Genomic DNA, 20,212 nt, shown 5'->3' with positions numbered 1-20,212 from the left:
GAAATATTATTACAATATAAAATAACTAACTTCTATTTTAGTACATTTTAAAATGCCATTTATTCTTGTGATGCCAAAGCTGAATTTTAGTGTCACATGATCCTTCAGAAATCATTCTAATATGCTGATTTGGTGCTCAAAAATATTTCTTATTTGTATCAATGCTGAAAACAAACAGTTCTGCTGCTTAATATCTCTGTGGTAACTGCTTTTTATTCAGGATTTATTTAAAATATAAATCTTTTGTATAAATGTCTTTACTGTCATCAATTTAAGGCATTCTGGCTGAATAAAAGTATAAATTCCTTAAAAAAAATAAGAAATAATACATTTTTTTATAAAAGATATCTTACTGACCCCAAACTTTTCGAATGGTAATGTACAATGTAATTTAATGCGGACTAAAATTCACTAAAAGCAATTACGTTTTCATTAAAAAAATGTCAAAACACATGGTTTTACTATAGGGCCATGTTCAAAATTATGTGCCATGGTATTATTTTGTATTTTTTAGTGGCACTCGTTATGATGTGGTAATATTATGATATGTCTGTTTGTTCACACTGTTGTGGCAGGGTCAGGGGAAGTGACATCACTCACAAGGCATATGAAGACAGTGCTGCAAGACGGATATAAAGTGTGGGAAGGCGTCCGTGTGGTTTATCCTCTTTCGGATGAGATCAAACACCTGAGTAGCACTTTTAGTGTCTATATGAACCTGAACCAAACAAAGAGACAATGAAATTACTATTGAAAAAAAGGGCCTGTATTTAGAGGCAAATTAAGACCGCAAGCGTACATTTTCAAACCGCTTAGCGAGGGCTAATTCATCTTCATTTCGTAGCATCTCAAAGAAGTCCAAATGCCTGAAGAGTAATAAAAGACGACTGCAGGTTAAGCTCAACAAAACCCAGCCAAGTACTTGAGGATGATGTGTCTCAAAATACAGCACTTACCGATCTAACGTGGAGTTTTCATGGGACCGTAATTTATCAATCACTGGTTGGATGCCCAGCATTAGAAATTCATACCGCAAATGAATTCTGAACTCCAAACTGGTCTGCAAATGAAACATTGGAAGTCATGGAGAAACTCTTGGATGATTTGAATCGAATGATATGCAGATGTAGAGAAAGTAGCGCTTACCTCCCCTGCTCCTTGACTGAGGACCGCGTTGATGAAGGACATGATTGCTGTCTTGAGGTTCACCTCATCTCTGTAGCGGCCCGTACTCTTGTCCAAGTTATTTAGAAGGGTCTGTGTGAAAACCGAGAAGATGGGGAGAAAGAATGAGAACAACAAAGGCGAAAGACCTCTTAATATTTCATTCATACGTCTCAATGGCCTTATTTGTGAAACAAAAGCAGAACGAATTTCTGTGTAAATCGCTGCATTCACTTCAAAGGAACAGTTTATGAACAACTGGTTTTATGAATGATTGATGTTTAAAGAATGAGGCCCACCAAGTCTCGAATTTTCCACCCACCTGAAATCGCGTCCGTTCGCAGGTGAACTTCTGATAGTGCAACATGGCTTCCAGAATTTTCTTGTGTCCTCCGGGCACCAAGCAAACAGCACCCATGATCTCCAGAACTGCCACTTTGGTCTTGATGTTCTCGGTGGCCAAGCTCTGAGCGATGATGTTGATGCTTTCTGAATGTGCGAGCACATGGGCACGTCCCTGAGAGTTGTTCATCAGGGCTTTAATGCAGCCGATCAGCGAGGTGTGGATCTGAGATTCGGTGGTCTCGTAGTCCATCGTTTTCAGGAAGTTCAAGATGCACGTCAGTCCATCGAGGTCTATGAAGCGTGTCACAAACCTAGAGGAGCACCACAAAGGTTAGGCCAAGCAGATGAAAACACATTATGACTCAGGTAGAAGAACACATGGAAAATTTAAACTTAATGTCCTGAATTTTAAGTGCAATTTCTGCTGTAGCTTCAGAGACGGTTGCATGAGAAAAGTTGCTGAGGCCTTTACCACCATGATGGAGGGCCAAGCAAAATTAAGTCGCTGGCCCTGTAAATGGTCTCTGGGGGACAGCGATACAAATTCTTAATCATTTTAGCAGCTGTCACAGTGCCTTTGAAAGCACATGTTATTTTACTAAACTTGGAATTAATCTAAATAATTCAATAAAATATGCTCAAAAGTTGTGCAAAATTAACATCTCTTGTACAAGCTTCTTTTAAATCTCAAATTTCAATTTTACTATTGGGATGACAAATCTTTTACATTTGTAGTGCTGAAGCATTTTCATGCAAATATGCTAATCACCAGAATCACCAGAAGTTAATTTAATATTTTGTGCGAAAACTGAAGAAGAAAAAAGGAAAAAAATAATTGAATAGTGAAGAAACAAAGAAATTATTGACTATTAATGAAAATTAATGTTTTTTCGATTTTTTTTCCTACTGATTTTGGTGTGATATCAGAATTTTTTGTGAGATGCACTTCATATTATTATGCAAAGAGCATAAACGAATCAGTCTCAGCACAACTGGAATAGACCAATAGATCTAATACTCTGCAAAGACAGAGTACTGTATACACTTAATGCAATTTAATGAAGCACTTAGTGAAAGAGAGATGCTCTATTTGCACACAGCCATGTGTAAGGCAATGTGCTTAATCAGAGTAATTAAAAAGAATTATACTGTCATAGAATGACCCATAGAGTGTGTGTATTTGTGTGTGTGTGTAAGGCAGTACCTCATTGGCTGTGTGCGGAGAGCAGTTTTCAAGCTCTCTATAGTCTTATTCCTCTCCTCCTCATCCTCCTTCTCTAGGGCCAGCAGGGACTTTCTCTGGTGGTGATATTTAACATGGAGGCAAATAATTAATGGACTGTCCAAAGTTTGCCAGGTAAGAGTTTTGTTAAATTATCTAATTGCATATAAACTGGAAAAAAAATCACCACAAAATTTTTTTAGCTGTAATACAAAAGGAAAAGTGTGCTATAACATGTGAATGAATTTATAGCTTCACCAATTATCTGAGAATCAGCACCCTTTGCGCTATGAAATATTTATAGTTGTTTACCACTCGATAAACACCTACATCCCCAACAACTTCCTTAAGGGCAACATATGGGAGTTTAATGACTCCCTCTTGACTAAGAGACTTTTATGTCCTCAGGGCAAAAACGGAAATGAGTGTGGTCAGGGAAGTGTTCATTATTTGCTGTCTAGTTTGTTAGTCATACTTACAGCAGCCATAGAATTGATCTGATCGATGTAGAATTCAGGCCAGCTGGTCGCCCCCTTATTCTCTTCCTGTTCCTATAAAAAACTAAAGATTAGCCTGGATACTGAAATCATACACACACATTTATATAAACAGATAGAAATTTTCGACCTTAAAAAAACAAAACAAAAATATAATCGAAAATGTTAGGCAAACACTAATTATTCTAAAACAATGATTATACAGCACAATATGTTTGGATAGATAGGTAAATAGACAGAATGGCAGATAGAATGATAGAAAGAACAAATGATGGAATGATAGATAGACAAAGAATGATACAGCAATAAATAGATAGAATGATAGAGAGAACAACAGAATGATAGATAGAACAATAGAACAATAGAACAATAGAACGATAGATAGATAGAACGACAGATAGATAGATAGATAGATAGATAGATAGATAGATAGATAGATCGACAGAATGATATAAGGACAGATAGATAGATAGATAGATAGATAGATAGATAGATAGACAGACAGGTATGTGAGTGGATGTTGAAGAGAAGGAATTAAAAAATAAGAAGGGTTTATAAAAGATATTTATAAATTATGAAGACATTTTTTTAGTTATAATAACAGGCAGATGAATCATACACAACAAGAAAGTTAATTGGGTGAATTCTGATTTGAAACTGCAAGCGTCTGACACACAAACGTCACTGTACTGTCCTCCACACCAACACAGATCTCTTTGTACTGCCAGGTTCTCAAGCACTTCCACAGCCACAATGTGTGAGAACATAGCTTATCTAACCACTGCGATTCCCACAAAATTGCATCCAACAATCCAAAAGCGCTTGTGAACTGATATATTTTATGTGTGTGAGTGTCCACAGCTGACACCTTGCTTGAGATGCTTCTTGTTACCTGAAAACAGACACAAGACACTGAGCTTCGGCACTACTCCACTCCTAATGTTGTGATAAACGCTCTGGCAGAGTGTTAAAAGGCTACAATTCAGTCCAAAACATGCCTTTTCCCAGAGTAACGGATTCTTTAAAGCTTTTAATGCAAAGCCTGGGGTTGGGAAACAATACCACAGTGTTTTGTGCTATGCTCAAGTGTCTATAATATAGCAGCTGCTTGCTCTTTCAGGCTAAGATTGACTTGTGCTGGCCAGGCTAAGTTTGGAATTGGGAATTGGGGTTGTTTTGGGGGGTTTCACGCACCACATGAGCCCATAAGCTTCCAGGAATCTTATTTAACAAGTCCACCCATTGTTTTATAACCACATTCTGCAATTATACAATTTAACTAAACTATTTTGGACCATAGGGGTTTAGAGATTAATAAAAGTATAGCTTGAAACCAAAACGCAGGATGAGAAAGATCTCATTATAGTTATTATTAACACAAATACTTCATACCAGACATGCACATGTACTTTGGCCTCAACATCTTGATGGTAGTTTTAAAACTCATTATATTGCACGGTGCTGGTTCCACATGTTGCTCAGACCCCAAAACTCCACTGGGAGGAGATTTGATTCAGGCCTTACAGGTGTAGTTGGCTGACACGCTGCATTCAGTGTTTTATGGAGCTGGGGATAATGTAGCATACTCGTTTTTCTGAGACAGGTTGGGTGTAAAATAAATACAAAAAAAAATAAAATAATACAGTGAAAGATATGGAAGTTTGTTTCCACCATGGAATAAAAAATAAAAAAGGTAATTGCCACTTTTTATCTCACAAATCTGACTCTCTTTTCTTTCACAAAACACATCTCACAAAATTAGGACTTTTCTTCTCAGAACTTTGAATTTATAACTCACAATTTAAAGTTATAAACTTGAGTTAACATCTTGCAATTCTTTTTTTTCTTCTCTGATTTGTGAGTTTACATCTCACAATTTCGAATTATACACTCACAATTGTAAGTTGTAAACTCAAAATTGTGAAAAACTCAAATCCGAGAATTTGGGCCACATTTGCCTGCAGTGTGAACGTAGCCTAACAAGACTTCAAATCTGATGAGTCTGTCTGTATTTTTTCGAGGGAACACAAAAGAACACATTTTGAAATCTGAATCCCACTGACTTTCACTCTATGACTAAAAATACTATTTATTTTTTTATATCTTATTTTGTGCTCCATGGAAGAACCAAAATCATACAGGTTTGGAGGGACATGAGGGTGAGTAAATGGTGCCAGAATATTAAATTTTTGATGTGAACTATCCCTTTAAGCCAGGCATAAACTTTAAAAATTTTAACTGAAATTCCATCTCTACCAGTGTATAAGCTTACAAAGCCTTGATCCATCACACAGAACATCAACATAAATGTTTGCTTTAATATATGAATGAGAATAAAGTTCATTCCTAACATCATAATGATTGACAGTATTATTTTTTAAGTGTTTTAGAGGACAATAGGTCAGCAGCTGAGGAGCGCTCCCTTGGTGGGTCGTGACCAGGTAACTGGTCATACACTCCAGCAGCTGTAGAGAAACCTCAGACCACTGCTGTGTGGTTTGCTCTTTAGTTCCACTGGCGTAAATACCTCCTATAAATGAGAGTTTACAGAGTGTGTCAGGGCAGCCTGGGTTCTGTTACCTCTCACTCCTCAGACCCAAATCACACGGACTGTTAAAATAAATACTTGCACTCAACACCACTTCTCTGTCCCAAAGCCAAGCCTGTGCTAGAGCAGCAGCGTTTACATTAGGTCCTTTTTTGGATGTACAGTACGACTGTTCATACATTTAGCTGTTCAGTTTCAAACTCCACGGTCAAGCCAGATGAAATATCTCCGCAGGAAACAGAGTTGTTTTAGGAAACTGCTATGCATGGTCAATGCCAGGCTATACGTTCAGGTCTTTCAGAAAATGGAAAAGGCATCTGTGATGGGAGTCCCTGCCCAGTCCCATCTAGTGTCAATTACTTACCATTTTCTTGCTACAGTAGATTTGCCATTTCTTCTCGGCAGGAAGGGCAAACATGGCCTCTCTATGTTTTTCTGTGAGATCCAGCTCATCCTGAGAAGGAGATGAGATGTTTTAAAATAATGCATACTTTGTAATTTCAAATCCAATTAACTCCAACACCAAAACAGTTGTAATTTGTCACATTCTAATACGGTTAAATAACTAGAATTTACACTTTAGGTTGCTTATTTGGAATATAATACAAATACAATATAAATACTAAAGACAGACAGATAGACAGATAGATAGATAGATAGATAGATAGATAGATAGACTGCATTGACTGCTCAAAAGAATATACATATATACAATATAATATACAATAATATTTGGTTTTGGCAGTAACACACACAGGCATCCTATCCAGTCAGTTATAAGGCTTGACGAAACCAACATGACTTAAATTCTGACATCAGCCTCTGGATATCACTGACCCTCAACCGGGGGTTAATTTCCCACAATTCTGTGTGAGATAGAGAGTCCTTGTTTCCTCACGGCAAAGAAAAGATTTAGTCATGTAAACCTTCAATTAATGCCTGTACACTCCTGTGACCTCCGTGCATTCCCATGATGCAGTTCTGGCCCGAGTTGGTCATATTCAGTCCAGATGTTCAGGCACAAGTTAATTAACATCATGTGAGAGACACATACGAGCAGGTCCCGAGACCATTTTAACAGGCTGCATAAGGAAATAATGAGGATAAAAGAATGAAAAATACAGGAAAATCGTATAATCCAACTCATAAGTACTCATGTATATTTGAGCAGAGATTCCAGAGAGAGAACATCACATCCAGACACCACATCTATTGCAGAAGCAGTCAGGTCAAAATCTGATCTTGTCCAGACTGTTCTCTCACAGTTTCTCCCTCTTTATGTCACTGCAGGAAAAACCTGAACCTGAGATTTTGTTCTGCTATCCCTCACACTCACTAAACGCCATTTAGATAGAGGCAGCTATCTTTCAACTTCATGATTAGGACTGCTTTCTCACCTCAAATCGACACATAATCAAAAGCATGCTAGAAGCATTTTCCTGTTAATTGATGTCTCAGTTGTGGCTCACTGTGAGTCCTCAAGACTCAGCAGGGGACAGGCTGCGTTTGGGACGTAGTCTGGAGCATGCAAGTCATCCATGAGCCCATCTGTGCCAAATGCCTGCTGGTCACGCGCTGGTGGGCATGAGACATACAGACGTTCTCCTACTCAATGGAGTCTGCAGAGCTAATGAGGGAACATGCATTGTCTAACACTCTTTACTGGACCATTAGCAGAGAATGCTTGGATTCCCCATATTAAGGAGTCCAAGACAAGCACTGATTCACTCCACAAATTGAGGAATGGTAGAGCAAAGCAGTGCTCAACTGAAGAACAAGCATTTTCTAACTATTCCGATGGGATTACTGTTGTGAATGAACCCACTTAACAGGCTCCATTTGTGATTTTTGGCCATGTGGGCTTGCGTGCTTATGAACTCTGTATGTTATGTCTTAGCAAAAAATGCAATGGTGAAAACTCATCACAGGATATAAACACAAGTGTTGTTTTAATAAGTTATCCTTAACATGCCTTTCAATATAATGTTTGACAAAACCAAAGACCAGATTTGACTTTCGAAGTATCTTGTGTCCAAATATCTACACTGTAACAAAAATCTATTTAAGTGAATGTGCTGCCTTAAAATTTTAAGTTTAGCCAACTTGAAATGTTAAGATGTACTAAGTGACAACTTGGATATTTGAGTTGACTAAACTTAAAACACTTATATTTTTAAGTTGAAACAACTATTCATTTTACAGTTCTTTAATTAAGACTACAATGAGTGCTTTATATACCCATCCATCTACCCACCTACCAATCAGCCTAACCTTCCATCCATCTGTCCATCTATTTATATACCTACCTAGTACCTACCCATCCATCTACCTATCTATTTATCCATATACCTATCTTTCCATTTATCCATCCATCCATTTATCATCCATCCTTCTAACCATCTACATACCCAACCATCCATTTATATAACTACCCATCCATCTTCCTATCTATTCATCCATCCATCCATCCATCTTTCCATCCATCCTTCTAACATTTTCATACCCATCCATTCATCCGTCTGTTTAATCATCTACCTACGCACCAATCTATTACATTTACCTACATTTTCTTCTACATATCTATCTACATATCCATCCATTTACCTATCTATCCATCCATCATCTACCTGCCCACTCAGCTATCAATCTACAGTAACTACCCATCCATCCATCCATCTACCTACCCGTCCATCCTTTGGTTAAGATTTTGGGAAATAAATAAAACAAAAGAAAGAGTATGGCGGTCATGGTACAAAACATACCACCAGTTCAGTGAACATGGCATCCAGTTCCTCGGTGGGGGGCATGGGCAGGGTGGGCTCCATGGTTTGCAGTGTGAAGTTGCTGTCATGACGGAGGCGGTAGGTGATCTCGGGATGGTCGCTCTTCTTTAGACAGCAACAGAGGAATGACAGGCCCCGCCCTCCTCGCTTACGTGGGGCCATCATAGCCAGAGGCCCAGCCAGTCAAATGTGTCTCGCTTTAGCTAAGACCCCCTGTGCAAGAGAAAACAAAAATTTAGGATGAGAAAAAAACAAGACAATTAGGATGTGTGACATCGAAGCTACAAATAATAAAAAATAGACACTGTTAATAATTTCTTAGTTCAGTGAAAATGTGGATGGTTATGCTGGGACAGAGCTCAACGCAAAACAACATGACAACACAACTGAAAATCATACCGCCACCCAGGGCTATTTGCAGCCATATGTCACATGAGATGTGTGATGTATTCAAACTAAAATGTTAATGTATTAAGTACACTCCTGACTAACAGGTTACATTGGACCTCCCACTGAAGACCAGTAGCAATATGCAAAGTATCTGTACTGGTGCATAAAATCTCCCAGAAATGAATCACAATCAAGGCTAATATTATACTTTGCACAGTTACACTAGCACTCATAAGTTTGGGTTCATTCATTTTTTTAAAGAAATAAATACCTTTATTCAGCAAGGATGCATTACATTAATTAAAAAAACAACAGTAAAAACGTTTACACTGTTACAAATGAAAATTTCAAATAAAGTGACACTAAAGAGTAATTCCTACTGCAAATTCAGCTTTGCCATCACAGGAATAAAATACATTTTACAATATATATGTAGAAAAAAGTTATTTTAAATTGTAGTAAAATTTCACAAGATTATTGTTTTTACTGTATATTTCAAATAACTGCAGCCTTAGTAAGGATAAGAAATTATTCTTAAAAAATTTAGAAATCTTAACGTCCCCATATTTACTACAAAAAATGAGAAGTGGGATTGTCAATGTGTGTTTGTGCAGTAAGACTCATAATGCCAGCACTGTATGATCTTATAACCCATTACAACACTCGCATAAGCCTCATAAACTCCAGCAGTACACAGCAGCATGAGTCAACATGCAAAGCGTCATGTAGACAGATAAAACAGCTATAAAAGCAATGAGCTATCACATTATACTATTAGGTTCTTTTATATGTGAATCACTTTACAGAGAGAAAACAAAACCTTGTTCACAATGTGCATTACGAGTAATATCATTCAATTAAGTGGATCTGTATATATACAAGTGAAAGCAACTGCAAAGGAATATTGCATTTTAATAGTGGAAAAACAGAGATGCTCTTCACAAGGACTAAGCCATACTGCTAAGGCAACAAAATTAGTAAAATCTAATATCAGAACCTAATGAACTTTTCTTTTTACTCTCAAGAGTAAACAGTTGTTTTTACAAAAACCAAAGGGTGGTGGTGTAGTATGAAAAGATCTAGGATGGGAACCAAAGGTTGTTCGTTTAAACACCAAAAAGGCCAATCCATGAGCTATAACCAATGTGAAAGAAGAAAGTTAAAAATGCTCAAACAGTTCCTTTACATGCAGTGAAACCAAATTAATCAAGGCATGAGAAGCTCCAAAAAGCACCATAAAGGTAATGCAGCACTGCAGGTCTTGTAAAGCCATATGATAGCTATGAAGAACAGACCACAGTGTGAAATTTGAGCTTCTGCACAACAAGATATATGGTATGTTCTTCACACAAAGCTATTGTACGGCATAAGAAGACTTGAAATATAGTGCATGAACCACCTTTATGGTGTTTTTAAAAATCCTTTCTGGACTGAATTAACTTTTTCAAAACTGATGTGGAACAACATAAGGTTGAGCAAATGATAACTAAATTTAAATAGTTTTGCATGAAAAAAAAAAACAGGGTACTCCAAGGGACTGCCCTTGTAATCGGTTTCTCTTCATAATAAAAGTGTCTGCCAAATGACTACTTATTACTCAGCCACAACATCACTTTGTTTGATCTACATCCCCAGATGTCCAAGATTTCTTAATTTCTTTATCCTCAGACCTCACACAATGGAACTGGCCCTGACCTCTCAAAAGACTGAACCGTGTTCATCTCCCCTTTCTCCATATTAGGAATAACGGAGAAAGTTACCATGTCCAACTTTATCTTCATCCAGTTCTGTTTTAATGAGTACACCAGCCTGAGCTCCAGTGCTAAGGCCATCACGACACAGAAGAAGTCAAACATAAACTTCACTCTGAATTTACGATCAGACCCAGGAGCTCAAAGTGACCAGATGTTTCCCTTTAGAAGAACAGGGACATAGAGGTTTAAATGGCTTGAGGATTAGGCTGGAGTTTATAGTACGTGTGTTTGTGTAAAATGTGCTCAGTGTACTTGACCCTGCAGAGCAGGTTTATAGTGCCATCATACCCAAACACAGACTTAAACAGTGATGCACAACATGATCTGACCTCTGAATGTTCGTCTGCAGCTCATCTGAGAAAAGAAAATGATTCCATCAATTTAAAGTTACACTTTGTTTACTTTGGAATTATACAACAATCAGAATCAAAATATAAAATTTTATTTTTGGAGGCTTTTGTCTCTTTTATTTAGAAGACAATGGAGAACTGGCAGGAAATTATGAGGATAAAGAATAGATGGATAAAAAAAAAAAGACCTGAGCTGGACTCAAACTCATTTTAAACAAATTTAAATTAAACACTAAATTAAATTAAACACTAAACACAAAACGAATGAAACTAAATACATACAAAAACTATTTATCGAACTGAATTTAACATAATAATACACAACAGTATTGAACTGCATGCTTATTTACAAAACAAATGCAATGTCACACAAGGAGTCTGTGAACACTTTGATAATTCAAATGAATCAGTTTTTTTTTTATTTCTTTTGAACTGGTTCTTTGAGAGGAATCTTCAGAATGATTTGCTAAAAATCAAATGAGCCTTCCAGTACTTTGCAATCAAGAAAGGATATTCTATGTGAGTGATTATTGGCTTATTAGGATATAAGGTTGCATGCACAGTATGCATTAAAAACAGTTTTGTCAGCATTTTGTTGGACTATACCACATCTGATTGAAGAAAGCAGCTAGATACCGGAAAAGCTACAGTAGAAAACATCTGAGAAACTGTCACACTACCGAAAAATGTAGTTAAATTAGTATGGATTAGGGCTGCACAATTAATCGAATTTCTAATCGCGATTACAATTATGGATGCCACAGTTACGTAATCGTTCAAAGTGGCAATTAATCGTTCAAAGACCACTTATGTTATTCTGCGTGCTTAAGATGCGTTTTTTTCTTTCTACATGTTATCTTAAGGGTTTTTCCCATTATTTTAGTTTTAGTTTTAGTATAACATTATAATACCATTCATATTTTTACTTTTTTATAATTTAAAGAAGAAACCAATCCGATGTATAGTTGACATTTGAGGCTTAATCCTATAGAAAAGGTTTTTCAGTTAGAGTGTTTTCAGTTTGTTTATTTTCATATAAACATACGGCATGCAGTTGCATCAAACAATGGTATAAACATCATTCAATGTAAATTGTGATAATCGTAATTAATAATCGCAATTACAATTTCAAGGGACTAATCGACAATTATGATTTTTGTCATAATCGTGCAGCCCTAGTATGGATGCAACTTTTAGTTTAGTTAACCTTCAACTCTTTTCTCAAGGAAAGTAAACTCATTCAGTTCAAACAAGATTCAAATGTAGAACTATGACTCACATCCAGATGAGAAAGAGAAAAAAGAAAGGAAGGAAGGAAACAGAGAAGGAAGACGAAGAGAAAGCAAAATTGCAGAGGAAACTCTTCTGTGTTTTTTCTGAGCGCTGAAACGAATGATTCACTCGGCCATGTCAACAATCTGGATGTTCACACTAACACGGCCTTGTGTGATTTTTTTTCCCAACGCGGAAGAGATTCTGGACTCTCACACTGTAACTATTTAGCAGCGATAACCCAGCAGAGCAGACACAGCTGTTCTCCTGAGTGAGGCTGGGAATTTTCTCACCGCTGGGTTTATATCATGGTGTGAAAATAGCTCCGGCCTGGCTAGCTGGTCCAGCGATCAGTGGGCAGAGACCACACACTTCACACCATAAGAATGGATTCCATGTCTATTATTAGATCAACTTAAACAGAAGACAACATGAACTGCATTTTGGTTTGTTATAGGTTGCTCTTTTTTGAATTTGTACCATAAAAGCAGGCTTTGAGAATGAAGAAGTTCTCAGCAATATTACATTTATTCATTTAGCAATTAGCAGATGAGTGTATTTCACTAAAACATGGCCAGGTCACATTCCAGATCTTTTTTTATTTATTTTTGTAATATTTTTGTGAATTTTTTTCAAGTGAATAATGCAAGTGCACGGTATGCCAGTAAATCATTCACAAGCGGAAGATTTTAATCGATGTCCTTGTTCACAAGGTCTGATCCAAACTATGACCCACAAACATCGCTGAGCAAATATTCTCCTCCTTTATTCAAACCGCATACAATGCAGGAGCTTATCTGACAAATGTCAAAATAAAAACGGGTAATCCAAATCCACATCTTGTCCAAACGAATCACTGGGATCGCCTGGGAGTTAAATAATCTTTACATCCTGGGAAACCCCTGAAATGTAAACATCTTTTAAAAAGACTAGCACAGTTATTATTACAAAACCAACAAATGTGTGAATGGGTAAAAAAACGACAGTCTGCTCCTCATCTTTCAGTTCATGTGCTCATGGGATACCACAGTCTGTACCGAGACAGGTGACTAAAATATTTACAACTAAAATAGTAAAAGAATCAGCAGCTAGCCTAAATGAAAGCAAACATGTGCTATGAACTGAGCTTAACATTTTATCCCTAATAAAAAATGACATCTTTCCCGAAGCCCAAATGAAATAAGAGTCTCGCTGTGCTTGTAAAACACATAAAACAGCCAGTTTGTTTATGTATAAGCTTGTCTTTTCTGAATGGACATCTGTTAACTGAAAAAAAGCATGTTCAACAAATTCTGACCACTACAGCTCTGCCTTTGTTCAAGTCAATTTAATTTGACATGCATCCTTGAGAGTGTTGTTGTTAACTACAACTAAAACCATTAATAAAACGTTTTTGTTAATTGAAAAAAAGCTGAAATCAAATATAAAGATGAAAAACTTACATTTAAAAACTTTAACTTGGCAACTAACTAAAATAAGTAGAAGTAGAAGCACTAAAATTGCTAAAACAAATAAAATATTACAGTTATATACAGTAGAAATTATAAAAAATATCACAAAAGCACGTAAAATGACAAAATCTTACACTAAAATGAAAATGAAAACTAAAAATATAAAAATAAAAGCTTATTTAAAATATTCATAAATACTAACTATAATAGCATATAAAAAATACCAAAATAACACTGTCCTTGAAAATAGTTAACGCACACTCACAGCATTAAGTACTAATCCAAATTCTGCAAACCTTGTACTGTCTCTATTAGAGGTCAGTCCCAGGAGACTAAAATCAAGGTCTACCCATGACAAGACTGATATTTTGCTACAAAAAACATGCACACAAGGGTTATATGTGTATACAGAGTACAAAAAGGAATACTGACAAAAAGCACATTGAAGAAAAGTGGGAGGGAACACCTGAAGGAAGGTAAATCTCAGGTAATGTGCATGTCTGTGCAGCAACTGCCATGAAAATGCCTCCATAACACTCTTGTCTCATGAAATATCTCTCTGTGTCATACACCAGTGGAGTTAATCCAGGAGAGCCCAACTCACGTATCACCGTGCTCCACCCAGATGGCCAGGCCTCTTTATGTAAGCAAAGTTCAATCTTTATGAACGGCAGTATTGATCCTGTGCCAGGAAGCAATTCCCATTCATGCTGGATCATAAGTCAGTGCATTATGGTAGGATGAACATACGTCCTCTTTTCCCCGGACATGTCCTCTTTTTTGGCCTAAAAAAATTTGTCTGGCTGGGATTTCTAAATCACCCAAAATGTCCGGGATTCTGCTTTTGCTTTCTACAGTTGCCATTCGTTGTGTGCGTTTTTGTATTAAAGCCCTGAGTGGGCTTCTTTCTGTTTTCATAATCCCCCTTCCAATTTCTGACCATTACTGCCTGCTCTCATTACTTTATATTCAATACATTCTAATATTGAATATAATTTTTGCGCATGAGGGAGCCGCTATCAATATGCTTAAACCGCATAAACACATTTCATTGCACCAAATACACAAAATAATGTTCTTTTTAGCAACATCATATGACCCCTTTAAGTCACTTTGGTTGCAGCTCATGTTGGATGCAGGGCTGCCAAATCAAAACATTTTTTGCACGGAATCGGGCTGATTTTAAACTATTGCGGAGGGTTGAATTTCTCCCGTTGGTTAAAGGTTTGAAATATTGCATAAATTAAGTTTTGTGAAGGATGCTGGTAGAAAGCCTTAGCTGTGTTTATGATCAATCTGCATACGGTGACTGTAAAATGTATTATAGGTATGGAAATGACATATTTTGAGTTTTGATATTTGGGATATGGTCATTGTGCTAACCCCTCCGAAATTTCTACTTTCAAATAAACCAATTCAAATGGAAAACAAATATTCTCAGATTATGTAATCCGTATGAAACATGCATACAGGCGCGTCCACTACTGCAGAGATGACGCGTCAGTGTCGCCGACTTCATCTCTTAAACCGAAAACAAAGAAAGCACTAGTTTATCAATGAATTATTAAAATGATAATGCAGTCTCCTTGCTGTTTTTCCCTGACACATTCGTAATCATTACTTCTGCTGGTGCTGTGGCAAGCTTTATGCGTGCGCGTAAACACTTATTAGGCTATGTTGGCAATTAAACTCTCATTATTATGGTTTCAATTGTTTATTAATAAACGTGCGATTAGTCGACTAATGCTTCAAATGAACGACTACTAGTTGACCAGACACATTTTTAGACGAGGGCAGCCCTACTCAGAAAAGTTATGTTGTTTCTAAGGAAAGCGCTAGCAGCATTTGTTTGTAGATGCCACTTGGTTTGACACTTGATATCTGATGCAATGACATCCAGACATTTTAAATCGGATTTCACTGTTCAAAAGTGACCTTTTGGGGCCACTGTACAATTTATATTTCTCTGAAAAGCATTTTGGCATGTTGTGAGCATCTGCAGAGCTGCATGCGGCTTATCTACCAACAGTCATTCAAATCAGGACATCTGGTGACTAGAACTTGAACAATAGCAGGATGTTAATTGTTTTTATACGCTCTGACAGAAGGGTTTGATTTGCCTTAAAGAGCTGTAAAATGAAAGTTCTTATTATCCTCAATCCACATACAGATCTTAGGAGAAATTAGCAAACCAACATTTTTGCCAGTCTTGCACTAAATATTGGTAATTGTAGTCATGAAGTTCATGAACACTTCCACCGCTTCAGTTCACAGAGCGCTTTTTCTTCAGTTGCCGATAACATGTCTTTCTAGGTTGTTGTTGGTTTTCACTGCAAAATATCAGTCAATCGCCAATGGAATGAACAAATCTGACATGCATAGCTTGCAAACAAAGCATTCTAAAGATTATTAAAATAATATGTGCATTCTTCAAATACAGTACATGGAAAGACAAGTGTGCCTGTTTCAGCTTTGTGTTGAAGAGTTGTGATCGCTTTCATTAACAGTCTCACCACATGTAGGCACTGTCTAAAGAGTTTGGGCGGTTGGATTTGTAAAAGAGAGGGTTCTCAAAGAGGCACACAACTCAAGTGATGTCATGGGAAATGTACTGCTCATGGGCAATTTGCCTTTTCTTTATTTGCTGGTGCAACGGTTGTAACAGGAACAAGATATTTGAATATGTAGTCTTAAAATAATTTTAAATTGTGTAAATTTTAAATGTCAATAACTGTAAATAAATTTTTTTTTTTTTACTACACTGCTACAAGGCCTTCTGGGTAGTTTTATTTAACTCAACTATTGTGTAAAAATTATTAACTATGGTTGGCTTAAAATGAACCCAAAATAGGTTGTAAATTAAAAATTAGACACATAATTACTAAAGGCATCAGCACTAATCAAAAGGTGAACATTTATTAATAAGCAATTTAAAAAATGTTTATTATTTAGTATTATTCAACTTACTAATAAATGTTCCTTTCCAACCTATTTTGGGTTCATTTTAAGCAAGAAATATAGTAATTTTAAGCAACAGTTGAGTTAAATAAAACTACCCAGAAGGTTGGGTTAAAAAATTAACTGCTGGGTCAAAACAAGCCAATCGTTGGGTTTGTCCATATTTCACCCAGCGCTGGGTTATTTTTAATTATTAAAATAACTATTTTTAGTTATTTTGTTCTTTAGCACCAAATCAGCATTTCTGTAGGATCATGACACTGAAGACTGGAGTAATGGCTGCTGAAATTAAGCCTTGCAATCAGAGAAATAAAAAACATTTTAACACATATTAGAATAGATATTTTAAATTGTATTAATATGGCACAATATTACAACCCCAAACTTTTGAACAGTGCATACACTAATGTTGTTCGCAAATAGCACAGTGAAGGCCTTCAAAGACAGTCTAAAGATACTGTGTCTTTAAACCAAACCAACACTAATGCACACATCCCAGAGCAAACATCACTCAAGCATTGGAGCTCCATAATAACATAATTGCACAGCAATTGTGTGGACAGATGAAGCAGGACTTTGAGGTCCCATGATGTAGCCAGCAGTCATATCTCTTCCAGGATATGACCTAAAGAGCTCTTTCTCTGGGGAAGACAACAGCACTTCAACACCAGACTATCTCAACAGACCTCACTGAATAATCTAATGAGCGTGTGGCTGTTAGTCTGTCTTACCTTATTTCCTGTGTGACATTTTCTCCCCCAGTGCCATCAATTTTGTGCCCGTGTCATCTGCGTGGAAAAAAAATCCATCATCATCATCAGTGCTCTGATATCAAATGCAGTCATGAAACTAACACTAAACCAACAGCTCCACAGGCTTGCGACATCGTCTGTAATTTTCTGCCTCTCTCATTAAAAGCTAATCCATAACTCTGGAAGCCTTGATTGGTGGGCCTGCAGAAGAGCGAATGGGTTTCCATTTTAGAGTTTACATAATGGAGGTCATCCAGTGCAGCTCTCAGGCCAGTCTAGGATCAACAAGAAAACAAACTCTGGCCTTTGGTCTGTCATCCAGCAGTCACAAACCAATGTTCCTAATGGCAAGTTACAGTATTGATCCCTGCCGAACTAATCAAAGTGATGTTAAGGCTGTTATTGACATGTGCAACCACGAGATTCATCCGGCATCCAAGTAATTGCATTACATGTAACAACAAAATGAAATATATGAAACAATGAAATAAAACAAGAAGCAAGAAAACAAAAGAAAACAGTAAAGGAAGATTTTTGCGAACACAAATGAAAAAAAGTCATTAAATGTCATAAAACTTAACATGTGCATGCGCGTGTGCGTGTGTGTGTGCGTTTGATTTTGATCTGATAAATTACAAAATATATTTCATACCGATTTCTTAAGTTAAATTAAGATCAAATGCCTAAATTAACACATTCATAAATGATTTTCATAAAATTCATATTTATTCATTTAAATCAATTTAAAATTAAATCAAATTCAATAAAACATAAAACTAATGTAACTGTTTGTTGTGTAGCAGTTTACATATATTTTGTTGTATTTTTCATGGATTTACAAAACAAATTTTAAAAAATTATTAAATAAATACTACCCCTTCAAATGTATACATTTTGTATATTCAGATTTAATTATTATGGAAGTTTTAACAGAGAAAGAGATTAAAGCCTCGTGCACACCGGGACGATTTTTGCGCGCGCATATCGCCAGCGTTTTTCGATGCGTCTTGTGTGTTCATACCCAAGCGATTTTCACTGGCAATGAGCCGAGTGAACATGCAAATTCATTCCCTGACATTAGATGGCGCTGAATGAAGCAAATGGCTGCAATATAACAAAGAGTGAAAAATTTAAGGGGGTCTGAATACTTTCCGTACCCACTGTATGTCAGATATATAGTAAGCTTGTTGTGTATCCCGGATGCCGCATAGCCACATTTAAGATCAACTGGACTATATGTGTAAACAAAAATATCAGGACAGTAGCAAGGGTGTCCCACAGGGTTCACAGACCACACCCCTCGGGGGATCCGAGCACTTAGACAAAACAAGAAAGGCAACTAGAAAGGGAAGATGCAAAAATGTTGTCCATCAGGCAGACGAGTCGAATAGTTTTTAAAACACAGACCCCTGACCCACATTAACTTCATTCCAAAGCCACATTTAAGCCCGATTCCCCCGAGTCAGACTCCTCCAGAGTCCAGAGAACCAGTATTATCCAGCATACACACACTGTCTGCTGTTGCCAGGCGTGTTTGTGATTCGGCAGCCTGCATTACATGTGCTTATCCCGTGGCTTCAATACTGGGGATTGCAGTCGAGCTGAGTATATAATGACTTTACCCAAGTTTAACTGGGATTGGACAAGCAAACACCAAATCACGCATGCTGATACAGGTTATTAATTATTACTGGAGGGTCATCAACAGGTATCGGCGGTTATCGGGAAGTAAACCACCATCCAAATGTCACCATGGTGGTAATCACAATGCAGCACACTACTGAAAAAGACAAAGATACTATCGTACACTCTTAAAAGTAAAGGTCCCAAACAAGGGTTTTTACAGAACTATTCTGGGTTTCCACAAGGACAGTTCTTAAAATAACGATTTTTTCTTAATGTCAAGAAGATTTGAATAATCTAAAGAGCCTTTTTCCACTATAAAGAACCTGTTGTCCAATGGAATGCTAAAGGTTGCTCATGCACTCCTAAAAATAAACATTCTTTATTAGAATTTATGGTTCAGACCCTTTAACATCAATAGAAAGTTCCATTTAGCAAAAGGTTCTTTATAATGGAAAAATGTTCTTAAGAGTTTTAAAATGTTCTTTACATTTTTAAAAAATGGCTCTTTTATGAACGGTTAACTGAAAGGTTTAGTGGGGAAGCAAAATTGGTTATTCTTAGCTCCAAAAGGTTTTTTTTTTTTTTGCAGTGATGCCATTGAAGAACCATTTTTGGTCCCCCAAAGAACCTTTCAGTTGACAGTTCATAAAAGAACCCTTTTTTAGTGTTAATAAAATTTTAACAATCTAAAGAATCCCTAATAAAGAACCTCTAATGGTTTCATAGATGTTAAAGGTTCTTCATGGAACCATCAATGCCAAAAAAAGAACCTTTATTTTTAAGAACGCATGGCATCGCTGTGAAAACCACCTTTTGAAAACTTTATTTTTAAGAGTGTCAAATCAAACATGCCAATAAAAAAAAACTTTATTTTTAAGAGTGTAGTATTGTATGAGGGGCCGTATAGGCTATAATTATTGAAAAGCCTCTTACAAACACTAGTGAAATGAAAAACATTGATAAACCTTAGTGAAATTCATTTATACGCATTACTGAAAACCTCTTACATACACTAGTGAAAACACTGATCAACCTTAGTGAAATACATTCATATGCATAACTGAAAAACCTCTTACAAACACTAGTGAAAACATTGATCA

The 20,212-nt window shown here is 36.6% G+C and overlaps 1 protein-coding gene across 5 annotated transcripts in view; it reads right to left on the bottom strand.

The window, feature by feature from the left end:
• The window catches only part of LOC107751774 (disheveled-associated activator of morphogenesis 1-like), a 47,593-nt gene that overhangs the window by 12,330 nt on the left and 15,051 nt on the right, over window positions 1-20,212 (bottom strand). For 3 of the 5 annotated variants that reach the window (XM_016567542.1, XM_016567547.1, XM_016567546.1), the window contains exons 2-10: window positions 8,539-8,772; window positions 6,141-6,230; window positions 3,211-3,282; window positions 2,714-2,808; window positions 1,487-1,820; window positions 1,147-1,257; window positions 957-1,060; window positions 800-866; window positions 601-718 (exon numbers count right to left, since the gene is read on the bottom strand). In XM_016567542.1, the coding sequence (XP_016423028.1) occupies window positions 601-718; window positions 800-866; window positions 957-1,060; window positions 1,147-1,257; window positions 1,487-1,820; window positions 2,714-2,808; window positions 3,211-3,282; window positions 6,141-6,230; window positions 8,539-8,724 (1,177 nt within the window). In that variant the 5' untranslated portion in view covers window positions 8,725-8,772. Of the gene's footprint in view, window positions 1-600; window positions 719-799; window positions 867-956; window positions 1,061-1,146; window positions 1,258-1,486; window positions 1,821-2,713; window positions 2,809-3,210; window positions 3,283-6,140; window positions 6,231-8,538; window positions 8,773-17,465; window positions 17,523-20,212 lie in introns of all 5 variants that reach the window. The other 2 variants (XM_016567543.1, XM_016567544.1) reach the window with 1 other exon arrangement.

This window comes from Sinocyclocheilus rhinocerous, unplaced genomic scaffold (assembly GCF_001515625.1).
Source record: "Sinocyclocheilus rhinocerous isolate Xijiao unplaced genomic scaffold, SAMN03320098_v1.1 scaffold993, whole genome shotgun sequence".
In the NCBI taxonomy this organism is placed as follows: Eukaryota; Metazoa; Chordata; class Actinopteri; order Cypriniformes; family Cyprinidae; genus Sinocyclocheilus; species Sinocyclocheilus rhinocerous.
This window is presented reverse-complemented; position numbering and strand designations above follow the sequence as displayed.